We start from the raw sequence: 20,668 nt of genomic DNA, 5'->3' as shown, positions 1-20,668 counted from the left end.
TTCTATTCAGACGACTTTATTTATTGATGGTTATCTGGACATAAAGAGCATTTAAACAAATAAGGTAAACGTTTTTCAGAAACGATTACCAACCTTAACTAGCTTTAAGTACATTTGTTTTTTAAATGATAAGGGATGCTTATCTGAGTGTTTGTGTACGTTATGTATTTTCATATAAAAGGACATTTGCTGGTTCACGGTTCAAGATCAGGAGGAAAGATGGTGAATAAGCAAAAAAAGACACGTCCATGACAGCATATTGCATGGTGTACTGGACCTGTTGACATAATTAACATAAATATAAATGATTGTTTTTTAAATATAAATGTTATATTATACATATATATCACTTATCGTCTGAGGGTGCCAGGGGGGGTGGAACCAGGGCACCTCTCTCTCCTAATCAGGATTTTTGTCAAGCAAACTTTCATTATATATCGTGCCACCACTGTTGCCATCGGCAAAACTGTTTTTAAACCATAGTTTTTTGGTTTGAGCTCTTGTGTAGGCACAGAAATGTCCCCATTGATTATGTTAAAACAACACAGTAATGAATTTGAAGGAAAGGCCTGAAGCGGTTCCCTTTTGAGCATTGTGTTACTGCTGAGGAGACTTAAAGCTTCAGGGAGGAGGGATAAAAGCTGGTGGTCCGGTTCATCAGCTAACGTTGCGCCCAGTGGGGTCACGTGATGTGTGGGGTCATGTGAAAACCCACTTCCACTCTGCATAACCTTGTGAAAGATGTCAAAAACATGTCATCTATTCTTGGGACGACATGCTTGTTATACCATCTCATGAAATGTCTAAAAGGGGGGGCCTTGGGGAGTCCGTTTGACCCGCTGAGACCTAGAGGTAGATGTGATGTTTATTGTATTAGTCACCAAACATGATGGGACTAAACAAAGAGACCAGTCCTAACTCACTCCTTATGTGTCACACAGTCGGAAAGTCGTTCGATTTTTTTAATCCACATGAGCCTAAAACGTGTTGAGCAAATGATTAAGAGCTGTGTAACAGTAACATGTCTTAGAGTCTGAAATGTGAATCATCTCAGTGTCTTTTTTTATATCATATTTATATATTTATTTTTATATTTTATGTCTTTGTATGACTTTAAATAAACAAGTATCAATCAAATGCTGTAAAATATATTATAAATAGAAATTCTTAAAAAGTAATATTCTTGCACTGAAAATGTCACTACAGGTACACAAGTAGTATCAACAAAAGTTACTGAAAAGTATTGAAATTAAAAGTACTCTTTATTAACTATACTATTATATACTTTTCATTAGGTTATTGTTACTGATGCATAAAAGTATAATTTTGTTGTTGAAGCTGGTGAAGGTGTAGTCAGGTTTTCTGCTCTACTTATTTGTTTATAATTTAAAGTATTACAGTATTTTTTGTTCAAGTTGTTTTTATGCACAGTTTCCATTTTTAAAGAAGTTTCAGTCAAGCAAATGGGAAGTAAAAGTATTATGTCCCACAGAAATGTTTTTGAGTAGAATGATCAAGTAGCATAACATTTAAATACTCAAATTTAGAACAAAAAAAAGTATAATCTACTATATAAGTACAGTATTTGAGTTTTCTACCACTGTTGTTGTTGGTGCAAATAAATCTTAAAATCAAAAATTTTGGTAAAACACGTCCTGCCAAACCTTTAGACAGTTCTTTACTCAGCAGCGCAGGAGGGTGTGAACGAGGTGAGATTGAACCCAAAAAGTAAATTTTGAGCTGTAAATAACAAACAAAAACACACTTAAATGTAAAATGACCTCCTCGAGTTTATTTATTTATTCATCTTTAATAATCTCCATTAGGTGAAACATGCGTCATTGATGGACAAGTCATCTGACAACATGTATCCCTGGAGTCTGAACTGCTATTATTGTAGGCTGTTATTGTTAAGACTGTGAATAGGTTTCTTTAAATGTCTTCGACTGCTACTGCAGTTCCATGTAGAGGATTTTTGGTACGAAAGAAAAAACCAAAAGCACATTAAGAAACTCATAATCTTAGTTTGAGAAAACCACTAACGGTTCTTGAACTTTCAGTGAAAACTGTTTACAGATTTAATAATCCGCTAACGCAGCATTTCAAACCCTCAAAAGCCTCTAAATAACTTACTTTTTTAAGTAAACGAGAGGTTATCAGATTAAAGGGATATTTATTGTGCCCTGAGGTCGACTCTGTGTGTTCTGTAATGGGTCAGTGTGTATACAGAGTTAATCCTGGACTGACAGGCGGGGACAATGGCGTTCTGACGGGCCACGGAGCTGTGTGCCTGTGGGGGGGAGGGACCCAAACATGGCTCTGGTTCTGTCTGGGACACGTCTGAAAAGCCCAGCACTGTCAGACTGGCCCAAACACTGGCTGATGGGGCTTTTAGAAGAGCAGAGTGAGTGACGGAGGTTTAGAGGAGATCTGACACTGCAGCCTGTGGTGCTGCTGTTTATGTATGTATGCTGGCCCTCCAAAAACTGTGTTTATGAAAACAGTGGCGCGATGCCCATCAGATAGGAACTGCAGGGCTGGGACAGGGACAGGTCCTCTGAGGGAACTGAAGGGAGAAGGAAAAGAGACAAAGGCGGAGAGAAATGGACGGAAACACAAAAAATGAACACATGAAAATGTGGTGGTGGTGGTGGTGGTGGGGGGGTTCATTTGATGCAAACTCGGTCTGAAATAACCAAATCAGTTTTTGCAAATGTCTCTTGAACTTTTTATTCTCTTCACTTTGTTTCGTCCTCTCTCTTTCCAAATGTTTGAGCTGAACTCCAGCAGAAAGTACTTTGCCTCTGCCTCTAATCCCCTCCTGCCTTTAATTTGATTTCTTCCCTGTCTTACCCCTTTGGTTGTCTTCCTCCTTAATTAGCTCATATCCCTCTGGTTTGCCAGATTGAGGGTGAAGACATGCACACGGCACAGCCCCAAATCAAATACATACAGAGCCCTCTCAACCACTAACAACACACACACACACACACACACACACACACACACACACACACACACACACACACACACACACACACACACACACACACTTTCCAACTTCCTCTGCTTCTTTCAAGGAGCTTTAACTGTTATTGTCGTTTGCCACTGGCTGCTGCAATAATCTTTTGTTTGCTGTTTAAAGTGACATATGCAGTTCATGTTATATCTTCATTTTGTTTATTACAATATTTAAAACTGACAGTTATTTAATTTTGTACCAACCATATGGATTCATCATGTAAACGCAAACAAAACATAATTTATACTTCACTGCTGTTGAAGCTTCCATGTTTGTGGGCTGTGTTTTTTTTCCGCGGTGGTCCGCTCACGCTCTTTTGTTCAACGTTTTTTTCACATGTTCCAGATCGCTGTAACGTTATCACAGAAAAGTGGAGGGAAAACTACTTCTCAAAGTTCATATTTCAAATAATTTTTAATTGTTTTGTGCAGCTTTCATTTATTTTTCTAATAATCCCCCGAGGCAGCTGGAAGACTGTTTACTGTCTTTGATTCGCAGTCCTGTAGCTTTCACTCCAAGCGTTAATTAACCTTCAAATGGAGAAATTATAGCAAGCACACAAGGATATGTGGTGCACGTCTGACAACCACACACACACACACACACACACACACACACACACACACACACACACACACACACACACACACACACACACACACACACACACACACAAATACACAGACTCCCAACAATGGAGCAGAGTTTTTTTTCTGCTTTTCATCTGAGATCTACTTCTTGCGTCTCTCTCGCTCTCTTACACACACACACCAGACTTAGAACATGCAAGTCGACATTTATTCTCTCTTTCTCCTGCTCGTTCCTTTTGTGCACCAAAGTCTAACTCAATCTCGGCCCTCAGATTCTTTGAACTTCTGTCGGCGCAGAAATAACATTACAGGTTCAAAGACAACAGATATCTGTTTTCTGCTAAGAACCAGTTAATCTCCCTGCCTTTCACGGCGCTCGTCTCTCTCTCTCTCTCTCTCCTCAGCTCTTTTTCGTCCTATATGTCATCTTTGTGGTTTTTTTGTTCACTTCGCACATAGCTGGTAAGACATTCTATTATTTTGATATAGGCTCTCATTAGCTCTTCGGTTTAATTAAAGGAGCTCATTCATATGAAAATGGGCCGGCTGATAGTGATTTTCCTCCTTAGCAACAATCGCTAACCTTGCACGGCAACTCTTAATTAGAAACCAGCTTGACTGACGTATACACACATGCATGCATAAGCATTATGTGAAACAATATTATACCTTTAGCTTGTGTAACACCAGTAACAGTAAAGAATCGCCTGCAGTTAAAATAATTTAAAATAAAATGTTCAATTTATGTAAAGCTTTATTGCTTTTATTAACATGTTTTCATTGACAATATTATAGTATCGGTTATATCTTCTCTGTCGTCTCCCCCCCTCTTCATTTGTTTTCCGCTCTTGCCTCATGTTGTCAAAGGTCTGATAGATTATTTCATGTGGTGTTTACTGTCCCGAGAAGATTCCCATCAGCCCTTTCTCTCCTGCTGTTTTTGTTCTGTCCCTTGCTTCTCTTTTTCACGGCTTCATCGCTGCATAGTAATCATCAGGTGTGTGTACATAAGATCATTGGAGGCACAGAGCGGCGAAGAGACAACAGAGGAGCGGAGACCAGTGGAGGGTGACCCAGTGAATGGCAGATGCAGTGACTGATAACGCAAAACATAAAAATCCCCTTTTCCTCTTTCTACATGTGATGTCACATCTGTATTTAGGAGCATTAAATTACCGGTTCATTATATTACAACTCCATAGGACGTGTCAGTGCTCCTCAGTCGTGTCGATTCATGGGCTTATATACACAAATACTATTGATGCAAAAGGCACTGATGCAATTCTCAGTAACAGCAATCATATTTATGATACATCATTACACACAAACACATCCTTTGTTATTTATGATTTATACAAGTGGTTGATTTTGGAAATAGTACATTGACTAAAGATTCTCAACCCAAGGTCCCCTTACAAGGTTTTTCATGAGATTTAAGCTGCACCTTGTGGCCTTCGAGGATCATTTAATACAGAGAGTAACGAAGAACTATCTAGAAAAAGATAATTATTAAAGTAAGACAAAAGTAAGAGCTAAGCTGATCAATGGGCTAAAGCAATATATTAATTAATTTTAGCTTATTGTATATTTAATGTTATTGGTATGTATAACTTGAGGAAATAACTGGTGGTAAATTGACCATAAAACAGCAAAACTTCATTTTTACACTTGACTTTCACCTGCTCAGGTATCTTGGTTTCAATTCCAAACAAAAAACACTGTAAGTGATTCCTCTCTACATTGTGTTTGTGTTTTTACTCCTGGCTGATGTATTGTTGTGTTTTTTTTTTCAGTATCAGTAACTGTTTAAAAAATACAGTATTTGTTTAGGCTGTAACAACAAATACTTATTTCATTTATAGATAAAATTGATAAATGAATGGGAAAAACTGCAGCATAAATTTTTTCTGCATCTCTTTGAAATGAGATGACACAGATATACAGTGATTAGTTGTTTTATCAAGTGTAATCAGCTGTTTTACTAAATATGTCAACATGCAAAGACGCATTTATTTGTTTACAAAAGTCTCACCTTTCATTCTTTATTGGTTCATTATTTGTTATTATTGGTAATTTCAGTGATAATCAGTTAACAAACATGCAAAGTTAGTTTAAAACTTTTTAATTCTATGTCCAATTATGCCTTCACTAGTATTTATCTGACGGAAATTACAGATTAAATTTGGAGTCCGAAAATACAACTTTTACTTTTACTAATGCACCATCTCTTATTCCCTCTCTGCAAGTTTTCTATGTTTCAACACATGCATTGTTTATAATCTCACACTTAATTTTCCACTGACACACATACAAATAAACACATGAGCAGACAAACAGAAAACTAATCATGAATTCAGTCTGTTTGGGTCGGAGGTTTCACCTGCCCTGCCACCAGCATGTCTGACTGTCCGTCTGCTCTCTGGAGTGGACGACCAAACTGAGAAATCTGATTAGACATACTGCTGGCTCTTATTCCTGCACACAGAGTGGGTGGATGGGAAGATTTAATGCAGGGATGGGGGTTGAGGGGTTGAGGGGTTGTCTCTTTACTGATGTCAGGCCCAAGGCTTAAGGGTAGTGTCCCACGGAAATGAGCCATTAAAATTGAAGATTTATTTATTTTTCTCCTTTTCCTTTTCCGTCTCTGCATTTGGCATGGGGGCGAAGAAGTCAGGCAGACTGTTTGGGAAATGGGGGGGACAGGACGGACAGCCCCTGTGTGTGTGTGTGTGTGTGTGTGTGTGTGTTAGATTTCATAAATGGAAATGCTGCTTCGATTATTATGACTGCATTATTTAATCAGCGATATCTGGACAGGGGTTATGTGTCTTGAATGCTTCCGATTTGCCCAGACAGTAGTACAAGCGTGTAACTGGATCTCTTCTTGTCCCTGGCCTCCTCTTTTCTGCTCCAGTTTTGTCTATAAAATATGTTCCAAACATACAAGTACAAGCTGGTGTCAAGCAAATAAAGGAAGATAGCACGGAGGTGAGGGATGTGGTTGAAGTTACGGATGACGCATTGCTTTATCATTGGCGTGCTGAGCAGAACTTTGATTTGATCTGCGATCCAGACAGTGAGGAGGAGAGTTATCGCACTGCAATAATGAGGGGTGATGAAAAGAGAAGGCAACAGCGAAACTCTGAAACAAACTCAGACCACAACAAGCAAATCCACCAGGTCACACAGCAAAAATAAATCTAAAGAAAGGACATTTTTTTGTTATAATTCATAACTTACAACCGTAACTTGATTGATGATTGTATATTTAGACCGCATAATTAAGTCAAATTGCACTCAGTAGAGTTCATACCTCCACCAAGGCCCAGCAGTCCCCTTATGAAGCCACATTTAAACTCACGAGATCTGGATTTTTATTTGGATCTGTACCAAATTACACAAACTCATAAATATTAGTCCCCTAAATATGTCTGCATATATATTTTTTCATCAAATACATGAATTATTCCGCAGAAATCATTGAAAATCTCTCCACGTTAAGGGAAGAGGGAAAATATTCCTGGATTTGCCCCCTGACTGTCGAATTAAATTGTGTAAATTAAATATAATTTAAAAAAATGATGACAGTCAACATTAAGCAGAAAGTGATAGAAGAGAGAATATGGAGTTCACCAAAACCTCCATATCTGGATCTGATCCATGAACACAAACGTTCATGATGAGTGACTCTTGTGCAACATTTATGTATCTGAAAACACAACAGACATGCTTTTTGTTACTGTGTGAGTTTTCTGTAAACACCCGCACTGAAACCGAAGCTTGTCCCTCATCCTCCATTTTGGAGATTACACGTCACCACAATTATATTTAACCCTGCTGTGTTGAATGTTTTCATTTTGCAGTGTGTGTTTTTGAAGCATCACATTAATACCTGGTCGTTGTCTGTCTGAACCATCCACTGCTTTAGTTTCTGTGTTAATCTTCATCATCACAGTGTTTGTTTGAATGTGCGGTTGATTTGAAGCCTCAGTGAACAGATTTCATCATTTCATATGGAAAGGATTAGCTGATTGAAAGCACATCTTGGTTCACTTATCTTTTATCTTCCCTTTGTTAATCATTTTCTTTCCTCTTCATCCTAATGAACCAAAACTGTTTTCAAACACGAATGTGGTTCCTCTATTCCTCTCATCTTCCTCCTCTTCTCAGTGGAGTCGTTTCTCAGCTCACCCTCCTCTTCTCTTGTTTTTCCTCACATTTAGTAACTCTTTATTTAAATCTTAAATATCAGGTGACAAATTATAGCTCTTGACTATTTGCTGGATTCATTTTGACTTTAGCAATCTGAAGGTAACACCTAAGGCCCAATCCCATTTCACCCCTTCTCCCTACCCCTTAGCCCTTCCCCTCCGTTTTGCCCGTTCGAGAGTAGGAGTAGTGTGACCCCATCCTTGTTGGGATGGAGGGGTAGGGCCAAGTGTTCGAGTTATTCAGCCCTCGAAACTGAGATTTTTCAGGCCCACACTTCAAACCGGGGGCTCTGAGAATTTCCCAGAATGCCTTGCGAATCACCGGCAAGATGGTAGAGAGACCCACAAATTTGTTATTTTCTCCATTAATAAGGATTTAAAAATTATGATAATAATTGTAATATCTTAGTTTCATATCGTTTTACATGATTTCATGTTGCACCCCTCGAAGTGCTGTCCCAATTCTTAGGGGGAAGATTTCAACTACTAACCCTTGTATCTCCGATTAAGGGGGCAAGATAACCCTCGAAAACAAGGGATAGGGAGAAGGGGTGAAATGGGATTGTGCCTTAGAGTCTTTACACACTGATCCAGCTAACAAATAGAAGTAATGACATGGTGGAGCACTGGTTAGCGCTGTCGCCCTCGAATCCTGTTTTTGTTTGTATCCTGGTTTGGCCAGGGTCTCTCTGTGTGGAGTTTGTATGTTCTCCCTGTGTCTATGTGGGTTTTCTCCGGAATCTCCCACAGTCCAAAGACATGCAGATTGGAGTTAGGTTAAATGATGATTACAAGTTGACTGTATGTGTGAATGTGAGTGTGAATGGTTGTTTGTCTCTGTAGGTGTGTGTGCCCCACCTTTCGCCCAATGTCGGCAGGATTGGCTCCAGCACCTGCGACTCTTATTGGATTAGCTGTATCCATAATAGATGGATGCTCGGATGACAAATATAATTATGTATTGTTTGATACCAGACGCTGCCAGTTGTTTATGTTTATTAGTAATTTTGGAAGTTACTTGTCTAAAGGGAGAAAACTACTATTAAATACATATCTTTACCTGAAGTTTACCTCTGTTCAAATCCATTGTCATCTTTGTAGGCATGGCTCTCCTTCCAGGAACTCACCCAATCTCTGCTTTTTAAAATCCAGTTTGTGTTGTGATATGCATATAGTGCAAGCTTCCAGTTGCTGCTGATGTTTTTTGGTATAAAACATGGATTTGGATTATCACATACTGTCAGATCTCCACCCGTGACTCACAAATCTCCTTGTACTGAGTCAATCAGTGTGTTGTTTAGTGTATTTACTCATACGCTTGATGCTCCTTACTGACTGTCAATATTTATGTGTGGTTTTACAGATTTATAGATTTTCTTTTTATAGATTTCAGCGATTGTTTGTCTCGAACTTTATAGGCAACACATCTTAAATATCAGGTGACAAATTATAGTTCTCGACTATTTGCTGGATTCATTTTGACTTTAGCAATCGGAAGGTAACACCTAAGGTTCAATCCCATTTCACCCCTTCTCCCTACCCCTTAGCCCTTTTTAAGAAACAATCTTATTTAGAATCTTTATCCACCCACTACTTATTTCTTACCCCTTAATCTATCTTACCCCTTACATCCCTCTTGTTTAGTCTTGGAATGTGTTAGTGATGTCGTCAGCTAACACTCACTTCACTCCCCTTTTGCTCCCCCTGTTCCTTTAGCGCGGACGGCCCCACCACCGCGAGAGTTGTGTTTCTTCTTTATAAATATGAATGAAACACGGCAGTTTGGCTGTGTGCAATTTTAACAATTAGAATATGATTAAAGAAATTGAAGCAATTCCACTACTTGTGAAAATAACTGCAGGCGAGGTATGAATCAACGTGAGCTTAAATGACTGTACACATTATAAGTAAGTGTGCTCATAATTGCTAAAACAGGAGGAACGGACACATGTAGACATTTACAATCAGGTTTTCCTGCTTTGATCCGCTGGTCCAGGCCTCCAGGCTTTGAAAACATTTCAGTATCTCACTCTCTGCTCAGGCCATATGGTTAGTTTAGGTGTAATATTGAGGCTTAATGACATAACTCCCACCTGGAGAAGCAGGCTTTGAACAGCCTTTATTAAGCCTGCTGCAGAGATAAGGCAGCCATTAGCCTGGCTTGATCATTTCATGGCTACTGCAACAATAAGAGTGACAGCCCTTTAACGCTCACTGTGCCCAGTGAGACGCACTGCTCTTTCTTTTTTTAGGCATGTCTGGAGGGATGTGGTGGAGGGTATTGTGTGTGGGTCAGAGGCCGTTTTAAATAAGCAATAAGTGTTAAATCTGCCTGACATCTTCAGTATCCATTACTGCAAAGAGCATGCTGGGGAGGAGACAGAGATGAAAAAGCGGCAGTGAAACTGGTAGACGGAGGAGATGAGATCAATAGAAGCAGAATGGAGGATTGATTCAGGCTCTTAGATCTTTCAGATTAGTGGCTCGATTGGAGACAAATATGGAGCCTTATTCATGTGACCTTAGCAGTGACAGCCTGAACTAAGTGGTCAAAGAGTAATTACATTCAAACCCCAATATCCCACTGATGCTGTAGATTTGGGGATGACTGGTGCTCTGGATTTTCTCAAATCTTACATGACAAAAAAATGTTTGAATGGCCCACTTTTTGACAGGACTGGTTCACTCCCCCACTAATGTTGCCCGGCACTGCAGATTTAACTCCGTGGCCAAGTTTGTCCTTTCATTAGTCAGGGAGATGACGTGCTGCAAACATCCATTTTACTTTACTGACCTCTTAGATGGTGCTGTGGTGTTACCCTGTGGAGAACGTGGAGGTGTTTGATGCTACAGTTTTGAAAAGTGGAGCCTTTATGTGGTCTTGATGTTCCTGTATAAAAATAGGCCTCAAGCAAATGCACCATGTGTGCGAGTGTGTTGTCTGTTGGCGCTTGGTTGTGATCAGAACTGGTCTGACTGGTGGACTCACTTACCTCAAATAGACCTCAACAATAGATTCATATTAGGGGTTTGTAATGTGCCAAATTAGATGATGAGCAATGCAACTCTGTATTGCACAAGCATTATTTTAGACAAAGGTCTTACTGCATGTTTTTTCTGAATTGAACCAAAATTTGAATTCTCCTCATTTCTTGTTTCAGAAGCGACCAATTATATTGGACATGTTTCCTGTAGTTTTTAACATCTAAGCTTCAAGCCCCTGTGTGGGTTTCTCTGATGGCGGCAGGTGACTGACATCCAAGGGCGACTGTTGAAAGGAGACACACTGTCGTCCTCTGTCATTATATTCACTGGAGCACGTCATAGCCTTGTGAAATCAGCGATACTTGATTTGTTTTTATCCACTCCACTTAGTGTTGGCCATTCAGGATGACCCATCATACCCTTCAGTTTCAAGTAGATGTTGGAAACTACTTCTGTTAGCATCTTGGACTGTGTATAAAGATGGACTGCATGACTGCTCCCCAAAAGTGAAACCAAAATGTCTTGATCACCCCTTGGTGTCTGCAGTGTTGGTCATAAATCCCAACTCCTCTATGTTAGTGGATGGGACATGGACCAAACTAAAAAGTCAAAGTAAGCGTCAACTGCTTCACTGATGAGTCATTGTGAAAAGTTAACTTCATATGTATTCACTTGAACAACAGTTAAATGTACATGTGTGGAAATCCTGCAACCATACTGTGTTATACATACACAACGAAGTCACGTTTCACAAATCTCCCAAAACTCATGCCAGGTTAGGCAACAAATGAGGTTCAAAACAGTTCTGCTGTTTATGTCATTTAAGTTCTTGTCAAGCTGATGTATGTTCAAGTGTAAATTTTTCCAATAAGTTTGCTTTAAATTAATTATTTGATATAAAATGGGGTGAAACGACAGCTTATACTGACTCAAGCACACGTATCAGCTGGGCCACGATACAGTGGCTCCTCTTCTCCCATTGCCACTGGGATAGTCCTACTGTGAAGTCCCTGCTTGATCAGTGTTGACAAAACATTCAACAAGAAAATACAGTTCATATTACCAAGCATACATTAAACATTAACATAAACATTAACCTATAGCTCAATATTTTATATATTTATGTGGACTACGGTGCAGTCTTTGTGTTGAATGCTGTCTGGCTGCTGGTTTTGTACAGTTGTAGCTCGTGTCTTGTGTATTTAATGTAGCTGACGGCTTGTTTATGATTGGCAGGTGAAGCCTCTGTTGCCCACACTGATACGACTGTGAGAGATACGACAATAAACAACACTTACAGCTAGAATTAGCACGAGGAACCCCTGTACACACAATGCTTGTGCGCGGATGGCCATTTTAAATTAGATGAATAAATTTGGAAGCTTAATTATTTTTGGTGCTTTGAGCTATTAGTCTCCTCTATGGAGAAGTGAGGGGTGGGGTGAGAGAAAAGGATATATGATCCCCAGAAGACAAATGCAGATGTTGTTGCTGAAAATCTCTCTTTTCTTTCACTTCACTTCTCTCCTTCACTACCTGACAGGCATAACTTTATTTCGCTCTCCCATCATTAGATAACAAACAAAACAAACTCAATTAACCTTATTTCACCCTCTTAATTCTCTCTTTCCAGAAGACTCCATCCAGCTCACGCAGATATGTAGAACTTTCTCAGACTCTGGTTTTCTAATGTTAATAGTGTCACTTAAATGGTAACTAAGCAGTCATAACAGTGTTTGGAGTCATTATTAACCAAAGTCTGACAGTTTCTCCACTTTCAGCCCCACACATGGTGTTTTTGGCCGAGTGTAATTCAATCAATTCACACCAACTCTCTCCTCCTCCCCTCTTTTCCTGCTGAACTTGCCAGGTCATGTTCTGTGGCTCATGTGTTTGATTGAGGCCTCCCTCTTGTGTCTGGGAGAGAGGGGAGGTGGACTCCACAGGGAGAGACGGCCCCGTTGCATCGGGACTGAACTTCCCTGTGCTAGGAAACAATTACAACCCCCCTCCTCCTCCTCATCCTCCTCATCCTCCTCTTACTCCTTCATCTCTCCACCACCATTCTTTTCTCTCTCTCTCTCTCTCTCTCTCTGTCTCTCTTTCTCTCTCTCTCTCTCTCTCTGGCTTTAACACTCTGTCTCTTCCATCCCAGTCCTGGGGCACTATATACCCCTTTATTTATTTATGTATCAGGAGACGGAAATGGATTCCCACCCAGGGAAGAGGGGTGAGAGGGAGGTGAATTGTGAATGTGTGTACATGGATGTGTGTGTTTGTGTGTGTGCACAGGCAGGAATACTGTATATACAGTATGTATTGTGATGTATGAGGTGAGATGCTTTATTTCAAAGCATCCTGTACAATTTTTTGAACAGTAGTAGCACTACATCCCTTTTTTGTTTATATCAAGCTTGTGCATAAAGACATACATGGACCATTTGATACACTGTCCTGTCAAAACATTAAAAAAACGTAGTAACATGCAAACAAAGGCAGCAAAGAATAATAATATACACAGATAAAAATATCTAATATGCAAGGGGGATTTAAAAAAAAATAATTTGAGGAACGATCTTGCCATGATGGACTCTAAGTTTTTGGGGTGACAATAACTGTAACTAAACATAACTTTAAAAAAAAAGCTTTTTTATTTTATCTTTGCGCTGCATTAGACACACAAGTTTTTTTCTTTTTTCATATCAAAATTTATATAACTCTTCTTTGTTGTGCATTTTGCAACTTGAAGAGTGGAAAAATTATAGGGGACTCTGCCGTGGCAGTAGAGTGGACTTTTTAGTTTGAGATTTTTGTTTCGTTTCTCATTTTGATTTAATTTCAAATCTGCTTTTGCACCATCTAGTTTTCAAAGATCTCAGTTTTGGTTTTTAAAGCAACCCAGATGCTTCTCCTCATGCTACAAAGTTTTCCTTCGACAGGGGTGACTTACTGTGCAGTACACGCCTGCATGAAAAACCTCTGCCAAAAGTCTCAGCCACAAAAAATGCAGAAAAAAATCAACTAAAATGGAAAAGACAAAAAAACACACCCTGAAAAGTGAAGCGGGCTTACCATTAGATGAGAAGTTCTGATTGTGTCGTGCACTTCCCAGCTCCTTCCTGTACTTGACCTTCACCTGACCTGCGGGAAGGAGTCAAAGTCCTCTGCTCAGCCGCTTTGGGCTCGAGGTGGAGGAGGACGGGGTGAGCTGAGGTTCAGAGTGCCAGCTTTGTGTTGGCCCGAGAGTACGCGTTATCGCCTCCATCACCACTACACGCTGTTGTAATTGCAGCCTGTGATCTCTTTCTGGCCGAGCTTTCATTTTCCTCAGAGGAGAGTTTTGAAGGTCTTTCAAGTGTTCTCCTCCACCCTGTTGTCGCCCTTCAGTCCATTCTCTTCAGATACACTGTACTTAGCAAGAAAGAAAGAAAGAAAGATTACTGAACATTGCCATGTGTGTGATTGAATTGCATGTATTGTAAACTTCACACACAACAGGTAACCAGCCTATTATACCCGTACTTGTCATTTCTATTTTTCAGTAGACTGACAAAGTTTTAACAGAGATGGATTTCGCGGTGTGGGGTATTTGAGATACTTTGAATATATTAAACATTTTCCAAAGAAAACATGCTTTTCTGTCAGTTTGCTCCAGCATCAGGCAGTGGAATAGAAAATGTATAAGAAACTGCATTTGGCAAAGTCATGGTATAAGTGTGAGGATTTTGTTGTTGCTGCTTTTCCAAAAACATACAACAATGGTCACAAACTTTGATGATCTGTATTTAAAATCTGAATATCAATATTCTCTCTTCAGATTTACATCTGTTTGATGTTAAGGCCATCAGGACTTTGCACGGTAGGACCTTTAATCAGATTTAAAGATGAAAGACAACTAGTTTGATAAGTTTGGGATAACACAGTTCAAGTGATTCTTTTCACAACAACTTTTTATGTGTTCTGCAAGACTGAATATTAAGAAAACTTTTGAAAGACAATTAAATCCCAAACCTGTGGGAATTATAATAGTTTCCAAATTATGTTTCTTGGCATGTTTTAATGTTCAGAAAATATTTAAACAGTTTACCAGACCAACACGGATTTTCAAAAGAACATTTATATTCTAAATAAAACAAATTTGATAAATATTTATAATGGCAGATATGACTCTAGGCCATAGATGTACCTTACTGGCAAAGTACACAAGATATCACGTACAGAAAAATCACCGAACTGGAGAGAAAACAACTGTTGCACTCATGCGTACTTACATCTTGTAATTCATAGTAATAAAGAATAATAAAAACTCATCTGGATAAATTTGAATATACAGACCTCAGTTATTATGTACCGTGTGTGTATGCTACACGTGTGTGTGGTCAAGTTATTACTCATGTTGTGGGGCCCTATATCTGCTTAGGTTAACACAGTCAAATTATTTTCTATATTGGGACGAAAAGCACCTCATAATGCAAATCATTACTTTAAGGCGAGGATGTTTTAAAAGTTAGTTATGGTTAAGGTTAGGTTTACAGTTAATGTAAGTCAACGTAATCTCCTCATGTCATGGAGACAAGACTGTGTATGTGTGTGTGCATTTGTGAGCGTGTGTATTTTGCATGTGGTTTGCGTGGCTCTGAGACCTGCAGGGCCCGGTCTGCTTCTCTTATCTCTTTGTACTGCTCTGATTGGCCTTTATCAGCCCTCTGAGCTCTGATTGGCTTTTATCTCTAACCCAGGATGCGATTGGGAAGTCATAACGCCTAACTGCAATATCCCATAAATAGCCCGATAATGCACTGACACCAGAGTTCAGCTCCAACGCACTCATAATACTCAACATTATATTCTGACCCTCATCCTGTTGGCACCAGATCCTCCCCCTCTCCATACAATTGCAGTCCCACCATGTTTTTCATGTATAACTTCAACAATAACATGTGGACACCGCAGTTTATAAATATGGCTTTTTATTATGAAAATACCTGCGTTGTCTTTGGTCTCTTTACTTCAAACTGTTAGATTCAATAGATTTTTCTCTTCTGAAAACATTTTTGAGTCCGTTTTTTGAGTCCGATGTTGTTTAGTGTCCCATAAATTTAAAAACATTGTTTCTACTTTATCAACATTTCCTCCTTTTTGTCTTGAAGATATTCCTATACTGAGCTGTGTACCTCTAGGGGGTAGTAGTAATTAAGATTGGTTAGTCTGTGTGTGTGTGTGTGTGTGTGTGTGTGTGTGTGTGTGTATGTGTGTGTGTGTGTGTGTGCTGCAGTAACGACACAGATTTACTGTATATGGTCTTGCTTTGTTGTATAGCAGCAGAGTTGAGCCTGAACCGTGTGACGAATTATTTAAAATACGCAGGAGGTTTTCCACAGTGGAAAATTTCCATTGCCCTGAACTCGACTGTTCTCTCCCTCTGTAACCGGCTCAGACCTTTAGTTTAATGGTGTATATCAAACACATCCAGATCTCAATTATCATTCTTAATGAGGGAACGACTCTAGAGGAATCCCCTTTCCATCTGCAACCTTCAAAGGTCCTTAAAAGAACATCTGAGGGTCTTTATCGGACAAAGTTTCTTCTTCATTTGAATAATTCTCTAAATCGGCCGGGGGGGAGATGAGAGTGGAGAGTGAGGTCCTAAAGTCCTGGAACTGAAATGAGATCTGGCTATCGCAGGGAGGGAGACGTAGTAGCCCAAGCCATGATATGTATTCAAGTTTTAGGGATCTGTATCGTTCTCTCCCCCCCTCTTTTTTCCCTCCCCTTCTCCTGTTCTTTTCACTTTGTTTTTCTGGTGTTTGCGCTTCAGCCTTCACAAGTGTACTGCTGCGTGTGCACCCTCACAGACACATCAACGTTGCACTTGCCCAGAGGTAAAAGGAGGGTCAGGAGGTGTCGTAGGGGAAGAGAAAACGTCTGAGATATGTGTGTTCAGGGGGCCTGTATCTCATTACATAGGAGTGTGATAGCCATCAGAGTCAGAATAATATTTAGCACATGCTGCCTGCTAATGAAGCGGTAATGTCCACGGACTGGAAATGAGAACCAGAGATGGCTCTGTCTTTTTCTTTTATCCTCTCTTCTTCGTGCCCGCACCTTCCTTACCTGGCTCGTGTTGAATAATTCACCATCAAATACCTTAATGCTTAATGCGGTATTTGTGCCTTTCTTTTGAAATCTCACAAAGACAGAAATACCAAAATATAAATAATTATCCAGAAGCAAAATTAATATATAATATTATTGTCTTTAATGTGGCAGCTTTTTCTAAAATTTGTAAATTTGTAAATCATTTAAAGTTAAGAGTAAGTTAAATCAACATAACTTACCTTCTTATCGTTGATTTTATATATATATATATTTATATATTTTTTTCTATGTCTTACAAATATACTGATACAGTTATCTCCAACAGAACTATTTTTAGACAATGTGCTTTACATTTAAGCAGTTGTAGTTTTTTCGCTTTGTGATTTTTTTGTGTCAACTTTTAAGTCCAGCTGAGGCAAAAGAGTTTCTGTGTTAAGAACAATTTAATAATTCACTCTTCAATACAAATCATGAAAGAACAACTGTGCATCTATTGAAGGCAAATGAGCAAGAAAATGTGCACATGTTCTCTTTGATGCTGGCAAGTTTTTACAGTAAATTTAAAGTGTTTGATTTACAACACCCCAGAGGGTGTTGACAAAATACAAAATAAGAATATTTTGTATCTGTACTTATAGAGCCTGTGAATCAGTTAATAGATATTTACATTGTCTTTTGAGAAATATCAGCAAGACTTGTGTATTGTTGACCTTTTTAAAAATTGCCCGATGGAATTGTGAAACAGAATTCATCACATAAATGCCTTTATAAATAAATATTTAATAGCAACAGGGTACACACACACACAGACACAAACACACACATACACTGAAATAAAACCGTCATTCACTACTGCTAAATGTGCTTTTAAGACTCATGAGACATGAGACCACACTCACAGCTCTGATTACAGTCTAAACATAAATTAGGTTTTATAGTTCCACAATAAAACACTATGTCCTGAACATCCGCTGCTGACTTGATTTTTTTTTTTTGTTGTACTAAAGATTATTCTTGGTTCTCATAAAAACTATGGTTTTTATAGTGCTATAACATAGATATAATATATAGACATATATAGACGTTTTACATACATTTCAAATCACTCAAAAAAAATGCAACTATTCTGAATTAAATGAAGCCAATAAAATATGCAACTCAGACACTCTCTCTCTCTCTCTCTCTCTCTCTCTCTCTCTCTCTCTCTCTCTCTCTCTCTCTGTCAATCTCCTTCACACACACATAAAACCTTGTTCAGGGTTTGCAATCACTAAAGGGCAAATGCAAATCATCCGAAAGTTAAACCAGAAGAGAAAGCAGATCTGAACTCGGCTTATTTGGTTAATGCCATTAAGTCTGTCTGTGTCATTCACCCCCCACACAACACATCCATTCTCTCCGCTCTCTCTCTTTTACACACGTGCACACACAAAAACACCTGCACAAAAGAAAAAGTGATTGTTTCAACTTTCGCCCGTGCCCCCTCTTTTCTCTCTCTCCAGCCCTCTTCCTTGTCGAAAAGATTTACATGCTCTTTTTTCTTCTGGCTCTTCTATGCAGAGACCGTCCCCCTCTGTAGACACCCCCCACCACCACCCCACGCTCCACACAGTGACTGCACAAACACAGCTGACAGGAGGTGGAGGCGCTGCCATGACACAGTCGCGTGCCGTCCAACAAATCCCTCTCAATCTGCCAGGCAGCAGGCCCCGAGTGCAGGGCTTGTGTGTGTCTTTGAAACTGTCCTCAGCTTTGGGGTTTGTGTATCTGTTTATTTGTATTTTATTGGTCTGTCTGTCATGATTTCTGTGTTACTGTTTTTTACCTCCTTAACAATTATTTATGATTATTTTAATGCTGTTCATCCTCTGGTTTGAGAAAGAGAAACACAGCTACACACTATTATGATTCACTTAGAGAGTTAGTGAGTGTATTGGGCATCAGATGTAAGTTTGTTTTGTATCAGCCTGTTGCATTCATACATCTTCTGACCTATCGATTTTGTCGTTGTTCAATAATCAATAACCGGATGGATCAATTTTGGTAAGTCAGGTAATCAGCAGTTTTATGAGGATTCAATTTCTTTGCACTGTGAATATCCAATTCAATAGTTGTAAAGATATTTTTTTATGTGAAATCCTGCTAGTAGTGCGACATGAAAGCTCAGAAAGATACAGGGTTGATCCTCTGGGGACCAAGAATGTACAAACTGTTTTGGAAATCTGTGCAATAGTTGTCGAGATAATTGTTGGGACCAAAACGCTGTACCACCGAACTCACGTACCACATGGATATTGATGGTAATGTCAGGCTGGCTGTCTAAACAAGAGAAATCCAATGCCCGAACATTACTCATCATCGTTCATATGACTGCATATCATTGTGCTCAGAGGCTCGTCTCTATTCAGAAAGTATTTATTTTTTCAACCGGTCTTTTCAAGTATGATCTTTGCCCCTTCACACTGTGTGAAGAGGTTGCTGTTTGTCTTCTCTGTTGTTAGGACGCTGGCAGACTATTGTCATGTAAATACAGACTGCTGGTGGTCTGTTGTCTATGATGAAATTCAAATTCTCAACAGAGATCGCTCGTGAAAAATAAATATACATCTAATGAAAATATACAGACATCGTCAAATGTATGATTAGGTTTCTGTTGTCGCTGGTTGTAAATGAGATGTTTATATTGTGTTGGTGTCTTCTACATACATTGTGTCTCAGAGACTGAAGTGATGCAGTCAGTGATGGATGGATGTGCTTTGCTGTGTGGCATTTTAACCAGGTCTTTACAAAACAACTCTGCAGCTGCCTCTTGCTGCATGGCACTGCGGGTTAAGCACACACACACACACACACCCACACACACAGATGAACGCTGCAGCCCTCCAGCCCTCCTGAGTCCAGGAGGCAGTAAAGTGGTTATCTCTCTCTTTCAGATCCTAATCTGACAGCAGCTCCTGCCTGTTGCCAGGTTACCCCTGGGGCGTCAATCTCCATTTAAATCCTCGCTGTGTCCCGCCCACCCATCAACACCAGTCCTGTACACCCACCACCACCACCACCCTCCACCGCCGTCCTCTACTCCCCTCATCTCACCCCCTCAGCCTGAGGGTTTGCTCTTCCCCCCGTCACCACCACCCTCACCCAAACCCCTCCCTCAGTCTGACAGTGGCATCAGGCTGAATTCACACAGGGCAGCAGGTGACACATGGATGCTTTGGAATCAGCTGCTGTTCAGGAAAATGTTGTGTGTTTTCATGACGTAAGAGTGCGCGGCAGTCTGGCAGAGTTTGTTCAACATACTTTGCGCCGCAAACTGTTCTTTGATGGTGGTTCACACACAACGTGCAACCTGGTTATGTAGAGCAGGGGGATGTGGGCTGAGTGGGTATGTTTGAGAGTGGGCCTCAAAGCTGCAGGAGGATGTGGGAAGAATCTGTTCTGTCTTCTCTGCTCACACACAAGAGGGGAAATGATGGAGAGATGGAGCGATAGAGAGACGTATGTCTGAGAGAACGCTCGTCCAGTTCTTCTTCTTTCTCTCCTCCCTTGCCTTATGAATGGAGGTCCATTGTGTGTGTGTGTGTGTGTGTGTGTGTGTGTGTGTGTGTGTGTGTGTGTGTGTGTCAGAGGCGACGTCTTGCACCTGACCCTATGACCTCTGGAGTGAGGTCACAGGGCGAGCAGGGTGGTTGAGAGAGAGAGAGAGAGAGAGAGAGAGAGAGAGAGAGAGAGAGAGAGAGCGAGAGCGCATAATTTCAGCA

General features: G+C 39.9%; 1 protein-coding gene across 1 annotated transcript in view; it reads left to right on the top strand.

Moving 5' to 3' along the window:
* The window catches only part of eefsec (eukaryotic elongation factor, selenocysteine-tRNA-specific), a 36,771-nt gene extending 16,805 nt beyond the window's left edge, over positions 1-19,966 (top strand). Inside the window, exon 7 of the mRNA XM_034585252.1 lies at positions 19,841-19,966. Coding sequence (XP_034441143.1) covers positions 19,841-19,905 — 65 coding nt within the window. The 3' untranslated portion in view covers positions 19,906-19,966. The remainder of the gene's footprint in view (positions 1-19,840) is intronic.
* The last annotated feature ends 702 nt before the right edge of the window (positions 19,967-20,668 follow it).

Source organism: Hippoglossus hippoglossus, chromosome 5, assembly GCF_009819705.1.
Source record: "Hippoglossus hippoglossus isolate fHipHip1 chromosome 5, fHipHip1.pri, whole genome shotgun sequence".
Taxonomy (NCBI): domain Eukaryota; kingdom Metazoa; phylum Chordata; class Actinopteri; order Pleuronectiformes; family Pleuronectidae; genus Hippoglossus; species Hippoglossus hippoglossus.
Note: the sequence above shows the minus strand (reverse complement) of the source record. Positions and strands in the feature narration are given on the sequence as shown.